The following is a 20,144-nucleotide window of genomic DNA, read 5'->3' as shown; positions in this document are numbered from 1 at the left end:
CACAGTAGACAATATATAGTCTACATAATGATATATAAATCTAAATCTTTTATCGTGCGGGGTCTTCTCTAGACTTCTCTGCCTGCAGGACTTGCCTCCCCCTGCTGTGAAGCAGTTTTGCCCCAGCTCCCAGATGCCCTGTGAGAGAAGAGAGCAAAAGGCCTCGTCCATCTGTGTTTTTCACATGGAGCATCTAAGTTCGAAAAAAGAAAATATTTTCCATTACCTCACATACTTTGAGAGCACCTGAATTTTCTGTCACCGTGTGGCTGTTCTGTCCCTTCCCTTTCTCTTTCTTTGCCACTTTAATTACCTGATGTAAGAGTTTGGAAAGAAGACGGGATTCATAGAGCATTTCAGAGAAATGCAACTGTCCCTACCTTCATCAATTCCTTATTTCCATGTCCAAACTAAGTGATAAGGTTTGCAAAAATGCTGAGTCCATACTTTTCACTCTTCTTTATAGAACATTATATATAAGGTATAGGAGTTGAATTCTTAGTGTCAGAAGAGAATGATTTTATGTGCAATCACAGTGGAAGAAGATAAATGTTATATAAAAAAGCTAGAACTTAAACAGAAATGCATGAAATAAAAGAAAATTTGTCTTTATTTCCCACATTTTTTCACTTTATTGTTATGTAATACTCTTTTGGTTTGAGTAACTAAGAGGATTTTTTATGTTACTTGGAGGTGAATTAGGATTTTTTTTACAAACCAGAAATTAAGAAATAGCATATTCATAAGTCCAGAAAGGCAAAATTTTAGGGGGGTTTATCTATGGTACAGAGAAAATTGCAGATTTTATCAGTCCAGCCACAGAAAACAGTTGCTGAAATTTAGAAGCTGAATACTTGATCCCCAAAAAATACATTTATGCATAAACAGAGGAAATAGAAAATGCCCTTATGATGGAAACCTTTTTTACATAAAATGATATTTTGTCTTTTAGTTTTTCCAGTGTTTCCAATAGTTTCATTCACACTTCTGTTTAAATGCACTGACATTTGGCTAGATGGTGTATGACGATTCTATTTGTTTTAACAATTTCCTCATTACTTTTTTTAAGGAATGGCATTGGTTCTTTTATTTTAGAAAATTAAGAGAATGAATCTTGTGTAAATTGAATGGTTTGTGTAGTGGTTTAGAGAAGTGCTTGCTCTTCACTGAGTTGGGAAACTACTTTCTACATTTCAAGTAAATAAATTTAGTAATATTAAGTGATGAGTACATTACTCATGCTAGTCCTGCGGAATATTTGCGCACTTCTAGTGAGACTGACAATTCAGAACAGCCATTACTCACTGCTGAAGAGGAAAACTAAAATGCCAAAAGAAAAACCCAACCAATCAAAAATAAAAATCAGGAGATGTGAAAAGAAGCCAGGACTGTGGAACCAAATTTAAATCTGTGTTGCCAGAAACTAATTCAAAGCTACTGAAGCTATTCGAAACTCATTAACTTAATGAAACACTAGGATCTTTCTCAGTAAATAAGCTTGTGCATTTTGGTTTTTATTTCCACTGTATCTGAATCTATCTTATATTTAACACATGCTTTCAGATCCCATTTGGAAGCCAGTACCGACCAGTGGAAGCGATTACATCTCTCTCTTCAGGAACTTCTGGCATGGCTGCAGCTGAAGGAGGATGAATTAAAGCAGCAAGCACCCATTGGTGGAGATCTTCCCACTGTGCAGAAACAGAATGATATTCACAGGGTATGTTTGGTTTTTTTAAATTATCTTTTGGTCATTGCTTTTTCCTTTGCAGGCTAGTGCTACACGACACAGTCCTTGTTGGAAGGAATTCCAGCTATAGCTTTCAAACACAGCAGAGAAAATCAACCTTTTGAAGAAGGAAGTGTTATTGACCATGACCTTCAGCGAACTACCACAGACAGGCAGATTTCATAGCCAGAACAGTTACTAACCTAGTAATTTTTGAGGATTGAATAAGTAGTTCTGATTCTTTTTTTTTCTAGATCAGGCATTCCAAATTCATGTATACTTTTTGAATCCTAATTTGGATTTTGGAAATATTTGTGGCAAGAGTAGCTGGTATCAGCTGTATTGCATGCCATGAAACTCCACACCATGAACTCCACACCATAAAACTATTGTGATAACTGTGGTTCATAGTGGTTTCATCAGGGAATTCTTAGGGGAAGACCACAGCAGAGGATCATATGTGGGACCATTCTACACTAAGATTGGTAATAAAAGGGAACCTAAATGGAACGCTTGTACAGGAAATTGTTTGTTTGTTTTTTAAACAAATGAACAACCCCCAAAATAATGCATCAGAATAATTCTTCTTACAAATATTCACACTGATCTTTTGTTGTGATGAGGGTATGTTTAAAGTATGTCTCCTGTGTTTAATCAGTTTTCACCAGTCTGATGCTAACCCAATGTCTGCTTTCACCTAAACAGTCTTTAATTTCATATGTCATTGAGGTCTGTTCAGGTCTGAATGTGAAATCACAGTTCTAGCACCTCTATTGCAAAATATGTATTCAAGCTCTCCTCTCCTTCCTCTACGTGTGTCTTTAATTAAAATAATGACATTATAGGAGCTTTTTACTTCCTGTTTGATGTCCAATTATCCTTCAGGGAGCTATCTAAAAAGTTATTTCAAGTAATTTTTATTGAAAAATTTAAATTATCAGTTTGGCAGCTTGATTTCATGAGAAGAGAATATTCCAAATCCAATTATGATCTTCTCAATGCATTGTGCTGTATATATGTAATTTCCTTCGTAAAAATTGCAGAAAAGACTTGTTTCTGAAGTTCTTAAATATCTGGTTTTATTGCTTAATGGAGAAATGTGAAATGGTGTTTTAAAACAAAATAAGATCAGTGTTTTTTTCTGTTCATCAGGTTGCTGTATGTAAACATTGCTCTATTATATTGTCCTTTCTCATGGGGAAAGGCATATTTGAGAGCAGATAGCGAGATCAAATTTGCAAAGTGAACATGAAGTATCTTGCTGCTTTAAGACCCTGAGTTTGTGAAAAGTCAGGAAGTACCATATTCAGCCAGGCATGGATTTTTCCATAGGCACGCAGGCATTCATCTACTGCAACAAACTGATGGCAAGTAGTGTCAATATGGTTTTTCAAGGACTGATCTCCACCGAATTATTGAGAAAGCCAAAGAGAAAGATGAAACAAAAAACATCTCTCTTTCCCTCAGTAGCAAACTTTTCAAAGATAATATAATGCTTTTCTGCAAGGGGGATCTTTGTCACATTTCCTAGGTCTTCCCTCTGGAGTGTAGGATGTGTCTTTCTCACAAAATTTTATGTGGGACTTAAAGCATTATCACAGACACAGCAAGGTGAAAATATCCATGACTTTACAGGGCAGCACCATTCTTTTTTTCACCTTTCCCCTAAGAAAGTTAAAACATGTTATATATAACCATGAAAACTAAGAGAAGCCTGAGTTCTATTTTAGGAATAAAGTAGCAACTTCCATAAAGTAGTTTTGAAGCCCATACAGAATGTCAGGATGAAAGAAGCAATATGAATGTTGTTTTAACTCAGTTTGACATTACCTCAAACTCTTTCTCCAATGACAAGTCTTGAGCCAAAACAAGAGTTAAAGAGAGATTTCTATAGAATTGTTAAAACAAAACTTTTTCCATCTAAATAATGTTAAAGTACTTGAAAACATTTTCTTCTAGACAGAAGAAATATTTTTTTTTAACTAAAGAAATTACTTTTTATAGTATTTTAGTATTCTGTATCACTCTATAAGTGGTTTAAGGGCTTCCAAGAATTCATCATACAGGTGGTAAATCTTCAGTGATGAACTAAGTGATCTCTCTGTCACACACCTAAAAAGTGAAGTATCTAGAATTTCTAGGGATGAGAATTATTGCATTAAAGTAAGATACCCTGAGTAGGGGGAAAATTACTTCATAAAATAGATCGAATTTCTCATTTTTAACTTCTCTGCCACTTGCAGGTAAAAAACACAGAACTTTGGTCAACCTGTCTAGTATCAGAGCTAGTATGATTTTGTTCCTTTTAGAAATACGTTTCTTTTCCTTTTTCCATTCTGTAGCACTTCAGAAGCGTGAGTGTAGGTATGCTGATTCCCTGTGGGAAAAAGAAAAAACACAATACTTGAAATTCATTTGCTGTGTCTGAACTTCAAATATCTCTGACAGAGAAGGGAAAAACAGTCAACATGGAAGTTGACTTCAGGTTGCTGTTGACAAAATCTATGCTTGCAGTGTGTTGGTTGGTTGGTTGTTTTTTTCCCCCGGGCATTATGGACTTTGTTACTCTAAAAGTTTATTTTAAGGAAACAGATATACAAAGGCTATATCCAGATGAATAGGTTAGGTTGTTTCTGAATATAAGAAAAATATTTTCAAATCTTTTCACAAGTACACAATTATCTAGCTTAATACTGGAGCCCAGTACTGGAAAGCTGTTTTTGAGAGTTTTGGGCCTTTGCTTAAGAGAAGAGCTTAAATCTCAGGGTGCTGGATGTGAAACTTAACAGTAGCTGTGAGTTGATCTTGAGAAGAAGAATCGGCTGACCATTTTGTTCTCCTGAATGTCACTTCTGGAAATTAGTCTTTAGTAAACTAGAGAAGCGTCTATCAGATCTTACCAATCTTTTAAATGACTAAAACTTCAGTTTTAGTCTTTCTTCATAAGTACAATGTTTTTTCCATCTGTGAAGGATTGTTTTTGTCAGGTAATGCCAGAACTGAGCCCAGGAATGGTCTTCGCTTGAGAAGTGAATAAACCCCATCATATTTATATGCAGTTTAACTGATTCAATTCAGAAATAGCATGATGAATACTGACATGATTTTATGCCTGAATCCTTTCTCTAAAGGAAGTGTTGCAAGTTGATTTTATATTTTTCCGTTAAAGGTAAAATTTAAAGAAGAGCAAACATATTTAACCTCTCTATCATTCAGAAGACCATCTGGAATACCACAGAGATTCATAAAAGAGATGAAAAGAAGTCAGTTCTTACCACTTGAGTGCTCTTAGTTGCCAAGACTGGCTTTAAAAATTTTAAGAGTAGGATTCAGATGAAAATTTCAAATGCTTGAATCTGTGCCAGAGGAGAGCTTGAACTCAACTGAGAACAGGAGTATCCATGCAGTCAAAATCATTGTTGTGTTGTAAATGTTAGGTTCTTTTTAGATAAGGCAATTTGGAATGTATCCCAAATACACCCACATAACTGCTATTTGTTTGAACTTATATATATGGGTCATTTTTTCAGTTTTTGGGATCTGAAGAAATTGTCTCTATTCCAAAGTCTTAGAATGTGTGGGGAAGAGTGGTGGTGGTGGTGTTAGTCAATGATAAAAAGTACTCCTGTTCTTCAAAACATTATTTCATTATCTTACATTTTTCTTTGTTTTACTAAGTATCATAACATTGCTTTAACGAAAAAGAATTAACTGTGTGCATGTCACTGTTAATCTAATTTAAGTAACTTGGGCATCATGCAGATGGCATGCCTGCTATGTATTTCATTCTTTTAAGAGTTGCCTCATTTGCTGTGTAGTGATTTTATTAACAGCATAAATAGCATTTATGAATATAGAAGGTACTTATTAACAATTCCATGGAAACCTTTCACATTAAAAATGTAGCATCACTGCCTAAGGAGTACGGTTCCTGCTTCAACACACTAACCAGTTATAGGGTAACAGCTCTACTTTTAATGATTAGGACAAAGCCCATATTTTGAAAAGCATTCTTTTTGGCAAATAGAATTAATCTAATTATTTAGATTAATTTCTCTGTCTCTTTAAAATACATTGAAAGCAAAAATTCCTAGTTTTTAAATAACAGAGATTAATGCTAGTTTTACTAATGCAACTCTTTTCTCATTATATTTTCAGTTTTCAATTTAAACAATCATTGTTTCTTCATTTAAAGAGATTTAAGGACACTCATGAGGTGGTAGTAGAGGTCTGAGATAAGCTGATCAATATATGCATTATTAAAATGGTGGACAGAATGCCATTACTGCTGTAGTGTTGATGACAAATAGACATGCTTAAATAAAGTAGTTTACTTACTTTTTTGTCAGGTCATACATTATGCGTATTCGATTTTCTCTACCGTCACCATGAAGTGTGGAAGAAGTCAAAGAATTCAATGAAATTAGCCTGCAATCATTAGTTGTACATTAGGCATTCATTTAGGCTAATTCTGCTTTCAGTGTTGGTCTAGTTATTATAAAGATGTATTTGTCAGGGTTCTCAATAGATAAATTCCTTTTTTTTGTTTTCCTCCAAAAAAAGAGAAAATGTCTTTTATTGCTACTTGTGAATTTTACTGGTAGTGTAAACATATCTCACAAAAAAACTTTAATCTGAAAAGCAGATTTATCTTCATACAGTAGGAACTGTTTTTTGGAATATGTTAGTGTGAAATAAGCATTCATTATTTTTAATGCTGTTCTGTGCTACTGCTTCAGCCTCATGTTTTTTTCATCCTCTCCTTTTCAAATTTCTTTAATTGAAACATATTTTAACTCAGTAGAAATATGTAGATCAAAACTAGGAAAGGAGATGAGAACTGTAAATAGATCTCAACACCATACTGTCTATTATTCTGTAACTCAGGATCTACAGACTGTAATTGCCTCCACCAGCTCCAACATTCAGAGTGGAAACGTTGGGGAAAAATAGTTTAACACATTGACTCAATTTTCCTTTATTAATAAAGAAAGACACCTTTTACCACTTGCAACAAAATACAAAATGTGCAAAGTCCGAAGTTCCTATTAGCATTTCTCTGTTGTTTTTAAGGAAGATATAATGATTACTGTCCACAGACTATGGGATTCATTGCAGATATGTTCTCCTCCTGTTGTACAAGAGATGCAGGAGGATTGTGGCTTTAAACCTCTTCTGGAAAGATAATGTCACTCGGTATTTTTGATTGCTGCTGTTTTCTGCTAAAACAGTACAAGCTGAAAGGTGTTTTTTGTCTTCCTGGTGTACACATGTACATAGCCAAGGGTGACCTGTCTACAGCAGCAGCACTCCTCACAGCAGGACTACTCATTCCCAAATGCATAGTTCAGAGGTGTTTCTGGCTTTTAACTATTCTCCACATCAGTGTATTTCTGTGTTCCCCTGGAGTATCAGTGACTCCTTCCTGCTGTTGGTGTGTGTTTGCAGAACAGACCTTTCTGCAAGTGCTTCCTTTTGGACTGACATTTATGAGAAATAATACATCTCTGGAAACGTTTCTAAAGCATATTATATCTTTAAGCTGCTACACCATTTAATGTTTAAAAACCACTGGTTTAAGTAAGTTTGACTGATGATGTTACTTTTAACACTATCAGCAGAGAGCGAAGCACACAGTCCATGGAAATTTCTGTGCTGGATTTTAAGTTATACTTCCTGCTGGCTTACTTGACCTGCAGACCTACCACACCATTCCAGTGGGACACAATTGTGAGAGATGTACACAAAGGCTAATTAACGGAATACATTTTCCTCATCTGGAGGCATGAAAAAGGCTTACTATATTTCCTCTTTCCATCTCACTTCATGCAAGAGTCAAGTATGAATTTTAAGAATTATAAACCTAAAAATGTCCAACTTCAGCATTTTAATTCAGCTCTGTAGGAACTCCACTCAGTTTTTATGCAAAACAATGTCCAGCGATAATTTGCTTGTTAATATACAGGCCACATCTAGATTTGTGAAAATTGGTACTGTTTTTAAAGGTTAACATGATTGTTTAAAACATTTATCTCAGGTTTTAATCAAATAACAGATCCTCTTATTATCATAATAGCAGGTAGACTCTGTGGAAAGATTCCAGTCCCATTATTGTCCTTGACACAAAATGAAGACCTTTTGCTTTATTTCCTTCAACAAAGCAGACTTTACTAAAGGGTTTTCCCTAGAACACCTACAAACATTATGGTCAGTTCTTGACCATTTAATAAGAAGTGTATTTAAATATTTATAGTAGAATAAGGTAGTTATTTCCTTAAGTTTACTTTCCTGAAATGTGTTAAGAGCATTTTACCTGTGAGTGCTCATATTATAAAGTGTACATGTTCCCACTATTAGTTAGGGTAGGAATTTCCTGTACAATCACATATCAAATATAATTCAAAGTGTAATGAACTTCTAAATATTGAATTTATAATCCTTCATTAGTTCACATAGAAATACAAATATTTTTTTTAATAATTAATGTAACTGAATTGGTCAATTTATTATGTTACAAGCTCATATAATGCTGATGTTGTAAAGAGAATTTTCTAATCCCTGCAGTAAAATATCTCTTTTCTACCCCTGGCTTATGGCTCTCCTTTTTGTATTGTGTTTTGTGTTACACTGTACTGTTAAATTACCTGCTATTAATATTTTACCTCTATGCTGCTTGAAACAGTATGCATTCAACAATGTTTCATAAATATGGAAGAAAATGTTGAAATAAAAGAGTGGTAAGGACCATTTTGGTAAATTCACTGCAACATGCAGAAGAACCAATGCAACCTGCAACACACCCACAAGCTGGGTTTTGTCTGCATTTTTGTGTGGCGTACATTTGGAATCAGATTAATAGACTCTTATATTCTCATTAACAAAAATAGGGAAATTAAGAAATAAATACTGATATATATATATATGTATACTTTCAGCTTTTAATACTAATCTTGAGTAATTTACTCATGTCATTTAAAAGCAGGGTGTAGAAGAGAGTAAAAGAGTAAAAGGAGCTGTTGCTGAAGAAAGAAAAATGCCGTATGCTGACAGCACATTTGCTCTTTTGAATACAATGTGATTTCAGGTTAAGCAAAAGCTGATTCTCTTCATTTGCGTGCGTGTGTTTTATTGCTTCTTATCCACACATGGAAGCTGTTGCTGGAAATTTTCTTCTGACACTGGTATTCTGAATTTGTATTTCCTTATAGATCCACTCACAATAATTTTGTTTCTTAGACTTTCAAGAGGGAGCTAAAAACAAAAGAACCTGTTATCAGGAATGCCCTTGAGACTGTGCGGATCTTCCTGGCTGAGCAGCCCGTGGAGGCAGTGGAGAAGGTCTGCCCAGAGCCCAGAGGTAATTGGAGCAAGAACAGGGTAATAACACGTTGCTGGGAAGATCAGTGATGATCAGCGATGATGAAATGAATCCTGCCAGCCGCTCTGAAAGCATTCCTTTTACACTCCGAGCTGAATGCCAGTATTCAGAAACTAAGCTAAAAATATAGATGAAAGCAAGCCTTAGCAATCCTTCTGAACACTGTGGTACTAAATAGACATGCATATTTATAAGCAGATTTTGAAACTGCCTTTAAACCTTCAGGACCTATCTATAATTATAGCCTCATTTGAGGGCTCAAAGCTGCAATTTAAGCTAAAATTCACCTTGTAGTCTCAGTACTACAGGAGATCCCAAATCCACCTAATTGCAGCAAAAGCTTCGCAGTGATTAATATTTATCTATGTGCAGAAATATTGTGCTGAATTAGCTGATAAACTTCTAGCTACACCTTGCATATTTCAAAATGCCCTTATGTATTTAAATGCGTGTTTTGCTGATTGTTATGGCGGCAAGATTTAAGTGCTTTCAAGAGATTTTGAAACAATAATACATTAATAAAACAAATTTCACCAGTGCCTTTGGTTATGAAGGGTTTCCTTCTGAGATTTGAACTTATCCAGCTGGCAACTGTTTTAGTTCTAAGACAGAATATGTCTTAAAAGCCTCTTCACTTTCACATTTAGATCTGTCACCTGAGGAAAGAGCCCACAGTGCCACTAAACTTCTGCAAAGGCAAGTAGATGAGGTCAGAACCGAGTGGGATAAACTGAATCTGCAGTCTGCTGATTGGCAAAAGAAGATCGACGATGCTCTTGAAAGGCTGCAGGGCCTTCAAGAGGCCATGGATGAGCTGGACCTGAAGCTACGCCAGGCTGAGGCATTCAAGGGATCCTGGCAGCCAGTGGGGGATCTGCTCATTGACTCTCTGCAGGATCACTTGGAAAAAGTCAAGGTATATGTCCTATATCGGTATTTCTGAGTATAAAATAGTTCTTTCTATGAATCCCCATATCAGTAATTATCTTCTAGAGTGAGAAATTGATATCTCCATACCATAGTGATTCATAGTAAAATGTGCATGTAAAGAGTATTAAACGTTAAAATGCAGTGGGATTCTCATTGAGAATGTGTACTGCTGACATGGGTAAAAGCACTACAGAAATGTGTAAAAATCCTCAGTATGCTCACTGTAAACTCAGGAGAGGTAAAATTGGCAGTTAAAGAAAGCAAAATAAAATAGATAGGAGAATATATTATAAAATTCTATTGAATTAATTATTTTTTGTTGTATTTTCTTAAGTATGATGAATACATAATTCTTTCTATAATTGTAGAGTTTAAATGATTTAAAATATACGTTTTTTCATGATGGTAGTATTTGCTCTCTTTTTTGATAAATAGGCTTCATAACTAAAGATAATCTTAAAAAAAAAGCAGCAAGCCTGGAAAAATTGTCATTATTTTCTATAACTTAATGCTTATCTGCTTTTAAGGTTTGTTTCATAAAATCAATGTTTATTGGGAAACTTGGGCAGAATTGTCCTCTTTTAGCATGACTGCCATGGACAGACTTGATAAATAATACAGGATTCCTTCAGCCAGAGCACAATAGAGGCAGTTGCCATTTTGATAAGAACAAAGTGCCTCTGTTCCAGTCACATAAATGGGAATCATCAGTCATTTTGAAAGAGACCTGAGCTGTTATTTTCTCTAGATGAACATTAGGATCTAAGAAAGAGGAAATAGAATGACTAATGGCAAGAAAAAAATGCCTCTAAAAATCAAATGTAATTTATTAAAATGAAAGTCCTCAAGTTTTAATCACACAGAAAGTTTAATGAGTGTCCTGTGCAGATATTGTACAAGAACAAATGAAATAGTTAGTAGCTGATGAACAGCTAGCTGCAAAATTTGTTTATCTTCATTTAAATTAATAAATTAACAGAAGAAATCTATGTATAAATTCTCAGAAAGTGCTATTACCAAACCATGGTTTGGTTTTGTTTTTTTTTAATTTTAAAGAAGATATCCTGAATAGGAAGACTGAATCTCTGATATTAATGGAAGTCAACGCAAGTCACTTAATTCTAAAGCTATGAGCTGGAGTGTTGACTCCATAATTATAGTTCTGAGTCCTTATTGTTTAAAAAAAAATAAATAAATGCCTTCTAGATAACATAATTAATGATTTAATAATTTATTCACTTAAGGGTTAAATACTTTTCTTTTGCAAATGTTTCAGGTAAAATCTAAATTTGTTGAAGCTATTTTGCCTTCACTTAAAGGTTGTTCCTTAAAAGCAACGGGTTTTTCCTTATAAATTATATTATCAGCCAAACATTATCCAATTGATAAATTATCTATGTCTCATCCTTGGTCTGGTTTTTATGATGCTATCACAATGAATGATATTGCAGTATGAGGCAAAGTACCTAATTTCTTTCTCTACATCTAAGAAACTCAAGTATCTTCTGTGCAGATGTTCAAAACATTGGTCATATGTGACTGCATTTCTTGCAAATCCTCCTCTTATTTTGGATCACCATAGCTTTCCTAAGCCTAACCTGATGAATAACTTCCTGAGGAATATGTCTAATTTAGTGCCAATTGTCACTGTCCTCTTTAGTTTTAGTTGCTGGAGCTGCTAAGGTCATGGCATAACTTTGAACTCACACAAAATAGTGGATCCTTGGTCAGTATTAATGTACTATAATTATTATTATTATTACTATTATTTTATTACACATGCTTCATCTGCATTAATGTACAAATTGGTGTATCATCTCTGACTGTGAGGACAAGAGATAGTTTCACCCATCTGTTCCAAAGGATGCAACCCAGACTAGAGGCTATCTATAGCCAAAGTATTCTTCAGACTTCCTTGCTGTCATCTGTTATTCTCCCTTTTTTCTTCTCTCATATGAATGGTCTTATCTGCAGACTAAAATGTAACTTACTTTCTTAATAACACACATTCTTTCTGTCTCCCTTCCAAGCATATCTTTCTGTCCAACAAAATCCAAACCATCATTTAACTGTCTTAAATTCAGTTCAAGCTCAAATGAATCTGTTATTTGTCCTGTAATATCCATTACCTGATCAGTTTGATTGTAGCTCAGACCATATTTTAGACACGGCCTATGATTTCAACTCCCCTCTGCAGCAAATTCAATGATGCTTTCTCCTTGCAATCACTAACAGAATGTTCTTTTCATCAGCATGCCTGGAACACTTAGGGTCTCATGAGACCATCACTCCGATTTTATATTAAGCTTTTGCTGTTATGCAATTGATATGCAATCATTCCTACCTCACCCACTCAGTATCTTTTTCAAAGACCCATTCCAGGAATTGATGGTAGAACCAATTCTTCTCTCTTTCTTCCCCAGAGATCTCCTTTGCCATCCAAAACCGTGATAATGGTTATGCTAGCAGCATGCAACAATCATTACATATCATGCTGATACCTCCTCACTGTTTTGTTGTCTCTCTGTAGACATCTGCTGAGAAATACTAATAGAAATTAGTACCCATAGGAGGTGTCAGGTTTTTATACTTTTTCACTCTGGAAAATTAGGTTTCTTAAATTAAAAGCCGCTGTTTTGAGATGTTGTGCAGAGACTTTTGTGACTGAGAAGCCAGATTTAATGGTGTGGTTTATCTTTAGCTAAAGGTGGTTTGGCTGTGCTCAGCATACTCAGGAGAGCATGATGCAAAGCCCTTTTGTTCTGCCCGTGATATTTTAACATAACACTAGAAGCAATATAATGTTTCTGTTTTCTGTCACACACAGCACTGTAAGGGAACAGCAGAGCCTCTAGACTCCATGAGTATAACTACATTCTAGTTTATTTATTTTTTTTGCAACCTCCATAAAAAAAAAAAAAAAAAAAACAAACAAAACCAAACCCAAAACAACCAAAAACTCAACAACAAAAATAATGAAGAGCAGGCAGTAGTGTCTGTGGCTTCTTTAGCTCAAAATAGAAGTGCATATCTCTAGAACAATTTCCAAATAAAGGGCTAGTCATGTAGAATCATGTAGACTTTTTCCAATTAACTCCAGTCTGCTAAAAGATAATTAGTTCTCCTTCACTATCACAAAAAGAGGGCACCTTCACTCAGTATAATGATTGATAATTGTGAAAAACAGAACAGAATTTAGTTGCATAAATCTTCTATTTTTCTTCAAGGAATTTTCATGAAAGTCTTAGTCTTGCTACTTAAGAACTGCTCGTTGTTCTTGCAGATTTACTTTCATAGTTATGAGTAAATCAGTTACATGGACTTTGTGTATAGATTATAGATTTTAAGTATGTATTTTAACAAATATATTCATAAAGGCTGCAAGTTTCCTTTTAAATTCTTTTGTCAAAGCCTATTTCCAATTTTAATACAATTTCTAGTTGAATTATATGCTGTTTATTTCAGATTTTCTTCAGCTTAATTGACAGTTGAAGCCAATTGTATATCACTGACAAATGTTCACTGGAAAGTGTCAGCCTGAAATTTATTTATTTGTAAAACAAATAGACCTTGCAGTTATTCATAAATCTGAAATGAACTGATCACTGATCTAGTCATCATCTACTCCAAAATTACTCCCTGTGTACAGAGACTGGGGACAATTCTTTTGTCCCTAGTCATCTTTCCTCAGAATAAGACAAAAGTAAGACAACCCATTCAAATAATTAGCTGAATTTCAGTTGTGTTCATATCCAGTCATAGAAAGAAAGTAAACAGATTTTCAAAGATTAAAAGTCCATATTATTACAAGCATTTTAATACTAAATCAGCAACCTCAATTTCAGGACACTGAATGAGAGTAGGTAGTTCATTTAAATAATAATAATAATAATAATAATTTTAAAGTCTTATATATTCTTCTGTAGTAGACTTTGGTACTGTTCAGCTACTGCTATGCTGCAAAGAGGTATTTCAGCTGAGTGAACTCTTACAGTGCTGTTATGAGGGAACTGTGATGACAGCTGCCTACTATGGAGATTCTGATAGCAAAGAGAGTTGTTGACTTTCTAATTTATGTTCTCATCCCAGAATTATTTTAAATGCTTGGATAATGGATAATTTTCTGTGCTTCCCCCCAAAAACATATATTTTTATAAGGAGCTATTAGGGCTCACATAGAGGGAAATTAATGAATGACACCTAGAAGCAAGACAATAGTCCCCATTCATCCCCTCCTAGCAATGGAGATGTGTACTGGAGATCAGTTTCAAATAGATCAATAGAATTTATGGAAAAAATTATCACCTGGAAGATGTCTTGAATAACCAGAATTTCCAATCAGCTTGATATTAATAGCAGTGCCAGATCCTTGTTAAACTGAATGGATGTCAGATTGCAATGTGATGCCTATTCTACTGTTAACTTTTGCTAACATAAAATTATGCTATTCACCAAATTAGCAGAGCTCATGCTGTCCAGTCTGTAATGTAAAATGGCATTGCAGGTATAGCAGCTTCCCAGTTACTTTTTCATTATTTCTTTACTGATAGACTTTCTACTATAGCTACACTCCTTACTGTTCTTAGTTTTAAGAACCACAAAAATGTTAAAGTATTTCATATATGGTTTTAGACAATGAACTATGATTAGGTGTTTTCAATTGTTTGTACAACTAGAAGATGACAGCAGTTGAATAGGAAACTATTTGCCTGCAGTGTAGGAGATGGAAGTGTTAATGTTTTTCCATACTATAACTAAAGAAATTGCTATTACAAATAGCTCTCAGGCTTACCATTACATACATGTCATTCTGTGATAGAATCATACAATAGTTATTTATTATATGTTCTTAAACTGCTTCAAAATGCATATGAATTTTTTTCAGTTTAATTAGAAGCCAGCTGTTACCACCAAGGGTTATAAGCATTCTGGGTTAAAATGTCCTATTTCCTTAAGTAAGTCTCCTAATAAATTCTGTGCTGGACTCTGGGACTTTTAAAACTATTATATACAGAATAACCATTTCCTACTAATGAATTTTGCAGCTTTCAAAAGCCCAAAAATTAGTTCCCAAGAGAATTACAGATGATCTTTCTAAACAGATTTTGTAATAGTAAAATATTTGTAGCTTAGAGATTGTTCTAAGATGCTATAAAAGGAGGAGATGATCTAATGGCATACTAGAGGACCTTTAGGTTTTATATATAAATATGGTCAATAAAAACAGAATTTACAACATATCAAGTCTTCATCAACTGTTTTACTGCTAATGTGAACTAAAACACCATTAGAGTACATAAGAGCATAATAAACTCAATTTTAAAATAAACCAAAACCATACTGAAATTCACTGTAACACTTTGACATCCCACAGATGTCATTGCAATATATAATATTCCTGTGAATTTAAAACTTTGTGGAGTTTGCTATAATGAAAGAAATACTTGAAATTTGTTCAATTTGTTATTGGATCGACTTTCAAGATGTTGTTATACATAAAAGACACTTCAGCTAATCACATTACTGAATTGGTGACAGCTTGGTATTTTGTTTTTACCATTTTTAAAATGCATTTTTATACAAGAGAGAATTTAGTAGGGTTGTTTGGTTGTCACTGTTGAGGGCAAGTTTAATTTGCTAAGGTTTTTCTTAAATATGGAGCTAAGTTAAAAACCATGAGCTCTTTTGTCATGTAGTTGTACCAGCTGATTTTAGCTCTGTTAGTAGGAGATGGAAGTTACTTAGTTGTGTCCTGTGGTCTCTCAATCTTATTTAAGCAGCTTTTCAATCAATTTATTTTCTGACACAAAAAAGAAATATGTTCAAAAGTGGTTGTTTAGTATATAATAATCAGGTAGTTATTGCTGATACTAATCTAATTTAAAAGTGTAATTTGCCTTATGTTCTTTCTAAGTAATCAGTCATATAAGATTGGAGAGTTCATTACAGCAATAGCTTAAATCTAAATCCATTTTAAATACCTGAAGCAAACAATCATTCCCTCTGCTGACTTCTTTTGCAATAAGTTATATATTTGTTTCACAGGTTCAGATGTTACAACTGTATCTATAGTTTTTTTACACAGACTAGATTTACATAGGCTTTCTGTCTATATCAAAATACCTGTTTTAAGGAAGAATTCAAAATCTTTTTTTAAATAGGAATAATAAGAATGATGATGAGCTGGCAGAGAAGAGAAATCTTGGCCTTCTAAAATTAAGACTGCTCTTCACCATACTACTTATTGGGAAACAGGAGCATAATTGTGATACAGAAAAAGTAGCATTGCTCTGCTCATGAAGAAGAAACAAATATGAGTATTCTTTAATTAACTTTCTGAGGAATCACAACTAGTTTAAGAAGCAGCTACTTGTAGGTATTTTTTTGAAAGAACAAGCACCTGGAAAAAAGCTGTATCAATTTAACCCATTTTCTATCACATTTGTGTTAATTGTATTGACACAATTATTAATAGAGACTGCTAACTATATTCTCTTTGATTTAGGACGTTTGGGCTAAAGAACACTGATAACTTCCCTGATAACTAGTTAAGGAAAATTCTTGAGCTTCAAAGAAGAAAAAAAAAAGGCTGATCAGTCGAGGTGGAAATCTTTTCTACCTCCAGCCCAGTTTGGTAGAAGATTCTATTATTAGATCAACACATTTCATTTGGAGTCAAATTTTTCCTTGTATGAATTCACCCTGCTGATTTCAGTGGGAGTTCAACATGCATATCTGCAGGCAGAATTTGACTTTTTAAGTATTGGCAATCTCTGATGTTGGTTTCTGATATCCTGCTGAGAGAACTGACTAATACGTGTATAAAGACTTGTCTGTCATTTTATGCCTCTGAAGTTCAGAACTGAGGTCAGACTAGAACATTTTTAAGAGATTTCTCTTTATCAGTTTATCAGAGGGAATAATGAGACTTGATCTTTTAGAAGGAGAATTAAACATTAATTTTTAAGCACCTAAGTGGCATGGCTGTAGCAGGGACTCTGACATTTAGCATGGCTTTTTGTTTCAAGTTTGCCTTATAAATGCCACATGCATAGATATTAGTTTGATGGTAAAGTATTAACATGCCAAGACATGACATTAAATCAAAGATACTCTTGAACTGTTCTGGTTCTGTTCAAAAGCCTTTTTTTTCTTATGACCTAGAAACGTAAATATTTAGCCAAGAGTGAAATAAAGTACAATGCGAGTAACACGTTTCTTCTTACTATGGGAACATTTTACTCAGGGTTTCCTAAGTGAGTGTGGCACATGGAGCTGTGTGGCTAAAGGGAGAAAAATTATATCTAAAGAGTATTTATAACATAACTCTGATCTCCTATATATAGTTTGCTACTGAAACATTCCTATGTAAAGAAAAAAGATGTACCAGAAATTATTATATAACCAGATACATAGACATTCACTGAGACAGGAGAGGAGAGAAAAGGGAAGAGTACTAGAAATGAATTTTAATGTTGTTTGTTTCTATGATGAGGCAATTTTTTTTCCCATGGAAAAACATCTGTCAGTACTGTGTTTCTAATGAAATCTTTTCTTAAAACATTGACAAAATAAATTATTGGGAACAGTGTGCAGATTCTGTAATGATATTGTTTCTATGACATGAGCAAATCAATGAGCAAAGTAAAACCAATTTATCAAGCTCCTGTGCTGGTACTCAGTAATTGTCTGGGGACTGTTTGATGTAGGGAGTGCAATGAATGTTAGATTGCCTGGAATGTTTATCAGGGACCCAATGAGTTACACATTTCTCATTTTCATCTATATAAATGTAAGGCCAAATAGAGTTTTATTTCATTTTTTTTTTTGGCCAAGGTTAACCCATAATAAAACTTTATAATTGCTACTTAGCACCTTTATGGTGCTTCTCATGTTCTAGATAGTATGAGTTAATTTTCTCAGCTTCCTTCTGAGACTGCAAATATTATCCTCGGTTTACAAATAGGGCAATTGAATCAGTGAAACTAATTCGTCAGGACAGCAATGCCACTCAAATTACTCTTATTCTCTTTATATTTTAAATGAAAATTGTTTTATTTTATTTGTGTTCAATTGTTCATTGGATTAAGAATGATAGTTTTCATCAGTCACAGCAGGAGTCACAGCTGCCCATTTCCCAGGGCCATAGCCTGAAAGTATGGCAGGGCAGCCACCCAGAAGGATTTAATGCCTGGAAATGTGGAAATGTATGCCTGGAAAGGTGGGTGCTGCTCATGGCAGTTGCCCAGCCTGTGTCTGGTGCTGTTATAGAAACCCGAGCTGTGTTTAATTGTTTTAAGTTTTATTTAACTGTCTCCTTTTCAGCATTTCATTTTAATATTCTTTCTTCCTACATTAGCTTAAAAAGAAAATCACTGTTACTTGCAGTTGCTAAAATCTACTGTTGGAACTGGATTCCTTCTCTGGTACTGTTGAAAGATGTTCTTATTAGGTTTAAGAAGTCTAGGAATTTACACCTTAAGTAGGCCCATGGCAATCTCATCTGGTTTCACGAGTGCAAGGTGCTGCACCTGGGTAAGGGCAATCCCTGGTGCCAGTCCAGGCTGGGAAATGAACAGAACAAGAGCAGCCCTGCTGAGAAGGGTTTGGGGTAGTTGGTGGGTGAGGGGCTGGACATGAGCTGGCCATGGGCACTCTCTGCCCAGAAAGGCAAACATACCCTGGGCTGCAGCAAAAGCCCTGCAGGCAGCAGGTGAGGGAGGGGATTCTGCCCCTCTGCTCTGCTCTGCTTTGCTCTCCTCTGTCCACCTGCAGAGCTGCATCCAGTTCTGGATCCCCAGCACAGGAAGGATATTGACCTGTTGAAGCAAGTCCAGAGGCTGCCAAGATAATTAGAGGGATAGAGCATCCCTCTTATCACCACCTTAGCACAGAGGAAAGGCTGAGAGACTTGGGACGTTCAATCTGGAAAAGAGAAGGCTTCAGGGTAAACTAATTTTGGCCTTCCAGTGAAGATGGAAAGATGGAGAGAAATTATTTACAACAGCATGTAGTGACAGGCCAAGGGATAATGGCTTCAAACTTAAAGAGAGTAGGTTTAGATTAGATATTAGGAAGAAATTCTTTGCTGTGAAAGTGGTGAGACACCGGAACAGCCTGGATAAGTTGAGGATGCCCCATCCCTGGAAGTGTTCATCCCTGGAAGGCTGGATGGAGCTCTGAGCAACCTGGTCTATTGGAAGGTTCCCAGTCCATGGCAGAAGGCATGGAAATAGATCATCTTAAAGGTCCCCACTGACCCAAGCCATTCTGTGATTCTGTGTTGGCTTGGTGTTTCACCCATGCACACTTCACACACTTTGTACATTTTGGTGGTGAAAAGGTGGAGATGGGAATTTCAATATTAATTCAAAAGCTGGAACACAGAGCTTTCAACAAAGCCATTGAACAGTCCATCTGACCTGCATTCTTCTGGGTATTAGAGAGTGAGTGGACTGTAACAACTTCTTTTGGCCTTAAGCTCTATGAAAAACATTATCCCCCTCACTAGAGGTAGTAATTACCAACTCTGTGAGGCTAAACATTATTAAATATGTACAGAGTCAATTTAAAGACATGAGAGGAGAAAGTAAAGATTTCTTTTAAAATTAAAATGAAGCTTTCTATGGGCTTTTTGTTAGAATAAAATGAGGAGTTTCTGAAGCTTCTGCCTGAATTGTTTAATGTTGGTTGAGTGTCAGAAAACAATCTGTGTTTCAGTAGTCTCTAAACTAAGCTTTTGGATGTATCCATCCATACAAAGCTTTTTCCTCCTGAGCTACAGGATCTGCCTGCTGATATCTGGAAGCTAGAGGTGTTCTGTAATGTTATGATACAGCTGTTGTAATCTTTCTGGTTTAAACTGCTTTCCTTTTTTTGCTAGTGCATTGGTTTTAAAACCCAGCTGGAAAATAAACCCCACTGAAAGTTCTCCCTTCTCCTCCCCCTCCTCTCCATAAGAGGGAGACAAAAACAGAGATTCTGAATTAAGGACAATTTACTTAAAAAGCAGCAATGAAATAGGAAAAACTAACAGGAACAGCAACAATATTAATACAAAATTATACAAAAGAGAGTGTGATTTACATACAAAAAAAAAGATATTCA

The 20,144-nt window shown here is 35.0% G+C and overlaps 1 protein-coding gene across 4 annotated transcripts in view; it reads left to right on the top strand.

Annotated features, from left to right (window-relative positions):
• Nucleotides 1-20,144, top strand: part of DMD (dystrophin) — a 767,992-nt gene that overhangs the window by 580,718 nt on the left and 167,130 nt on the right. For all 4 annotated transcript variants that reach the window (XM_062488103.1, XM_062488102.1, XM_062488105.1 and 1 more), the window contains 3 exons: nucleotides 1,564-1,720; nucleotides 8,966-9,086; nucleotides 9,755-10,023. In XM_062488103.1, the coding sequence (XP_062344087.1) occupies nucleotides 1,564-1,720; nucleotides 8,966-9,086; nucleotides 9,755-10,023 (547 nt within the window). The remainder of the gene's footprint in view (nucleotides 1-1,563; nucleotides 1,721-8,965; nucleotides 9,087-9,754; nucleotides 10,024-20,144) is intronic.

The sequence above is a fragment of the Cinclus cinclus genome, chromosome 2 (assembly GCF_963662255.1).
Source record: "Cinclus cinclus chromosome 2, bCinCin1.1, whole genome shotgun sequence".
In the NCBI taxonomy this organism is placed as follows: Eukaryota; Metazoa; Chordata; class Aves; order Passeriformes; family Cinclidae; genus Cinclus; species Cinclus cinclus.
Note: the sequence above shows the minus strand (reverse complement) of the source record. Positions and strands in the feature narration are given on the sequence as shown.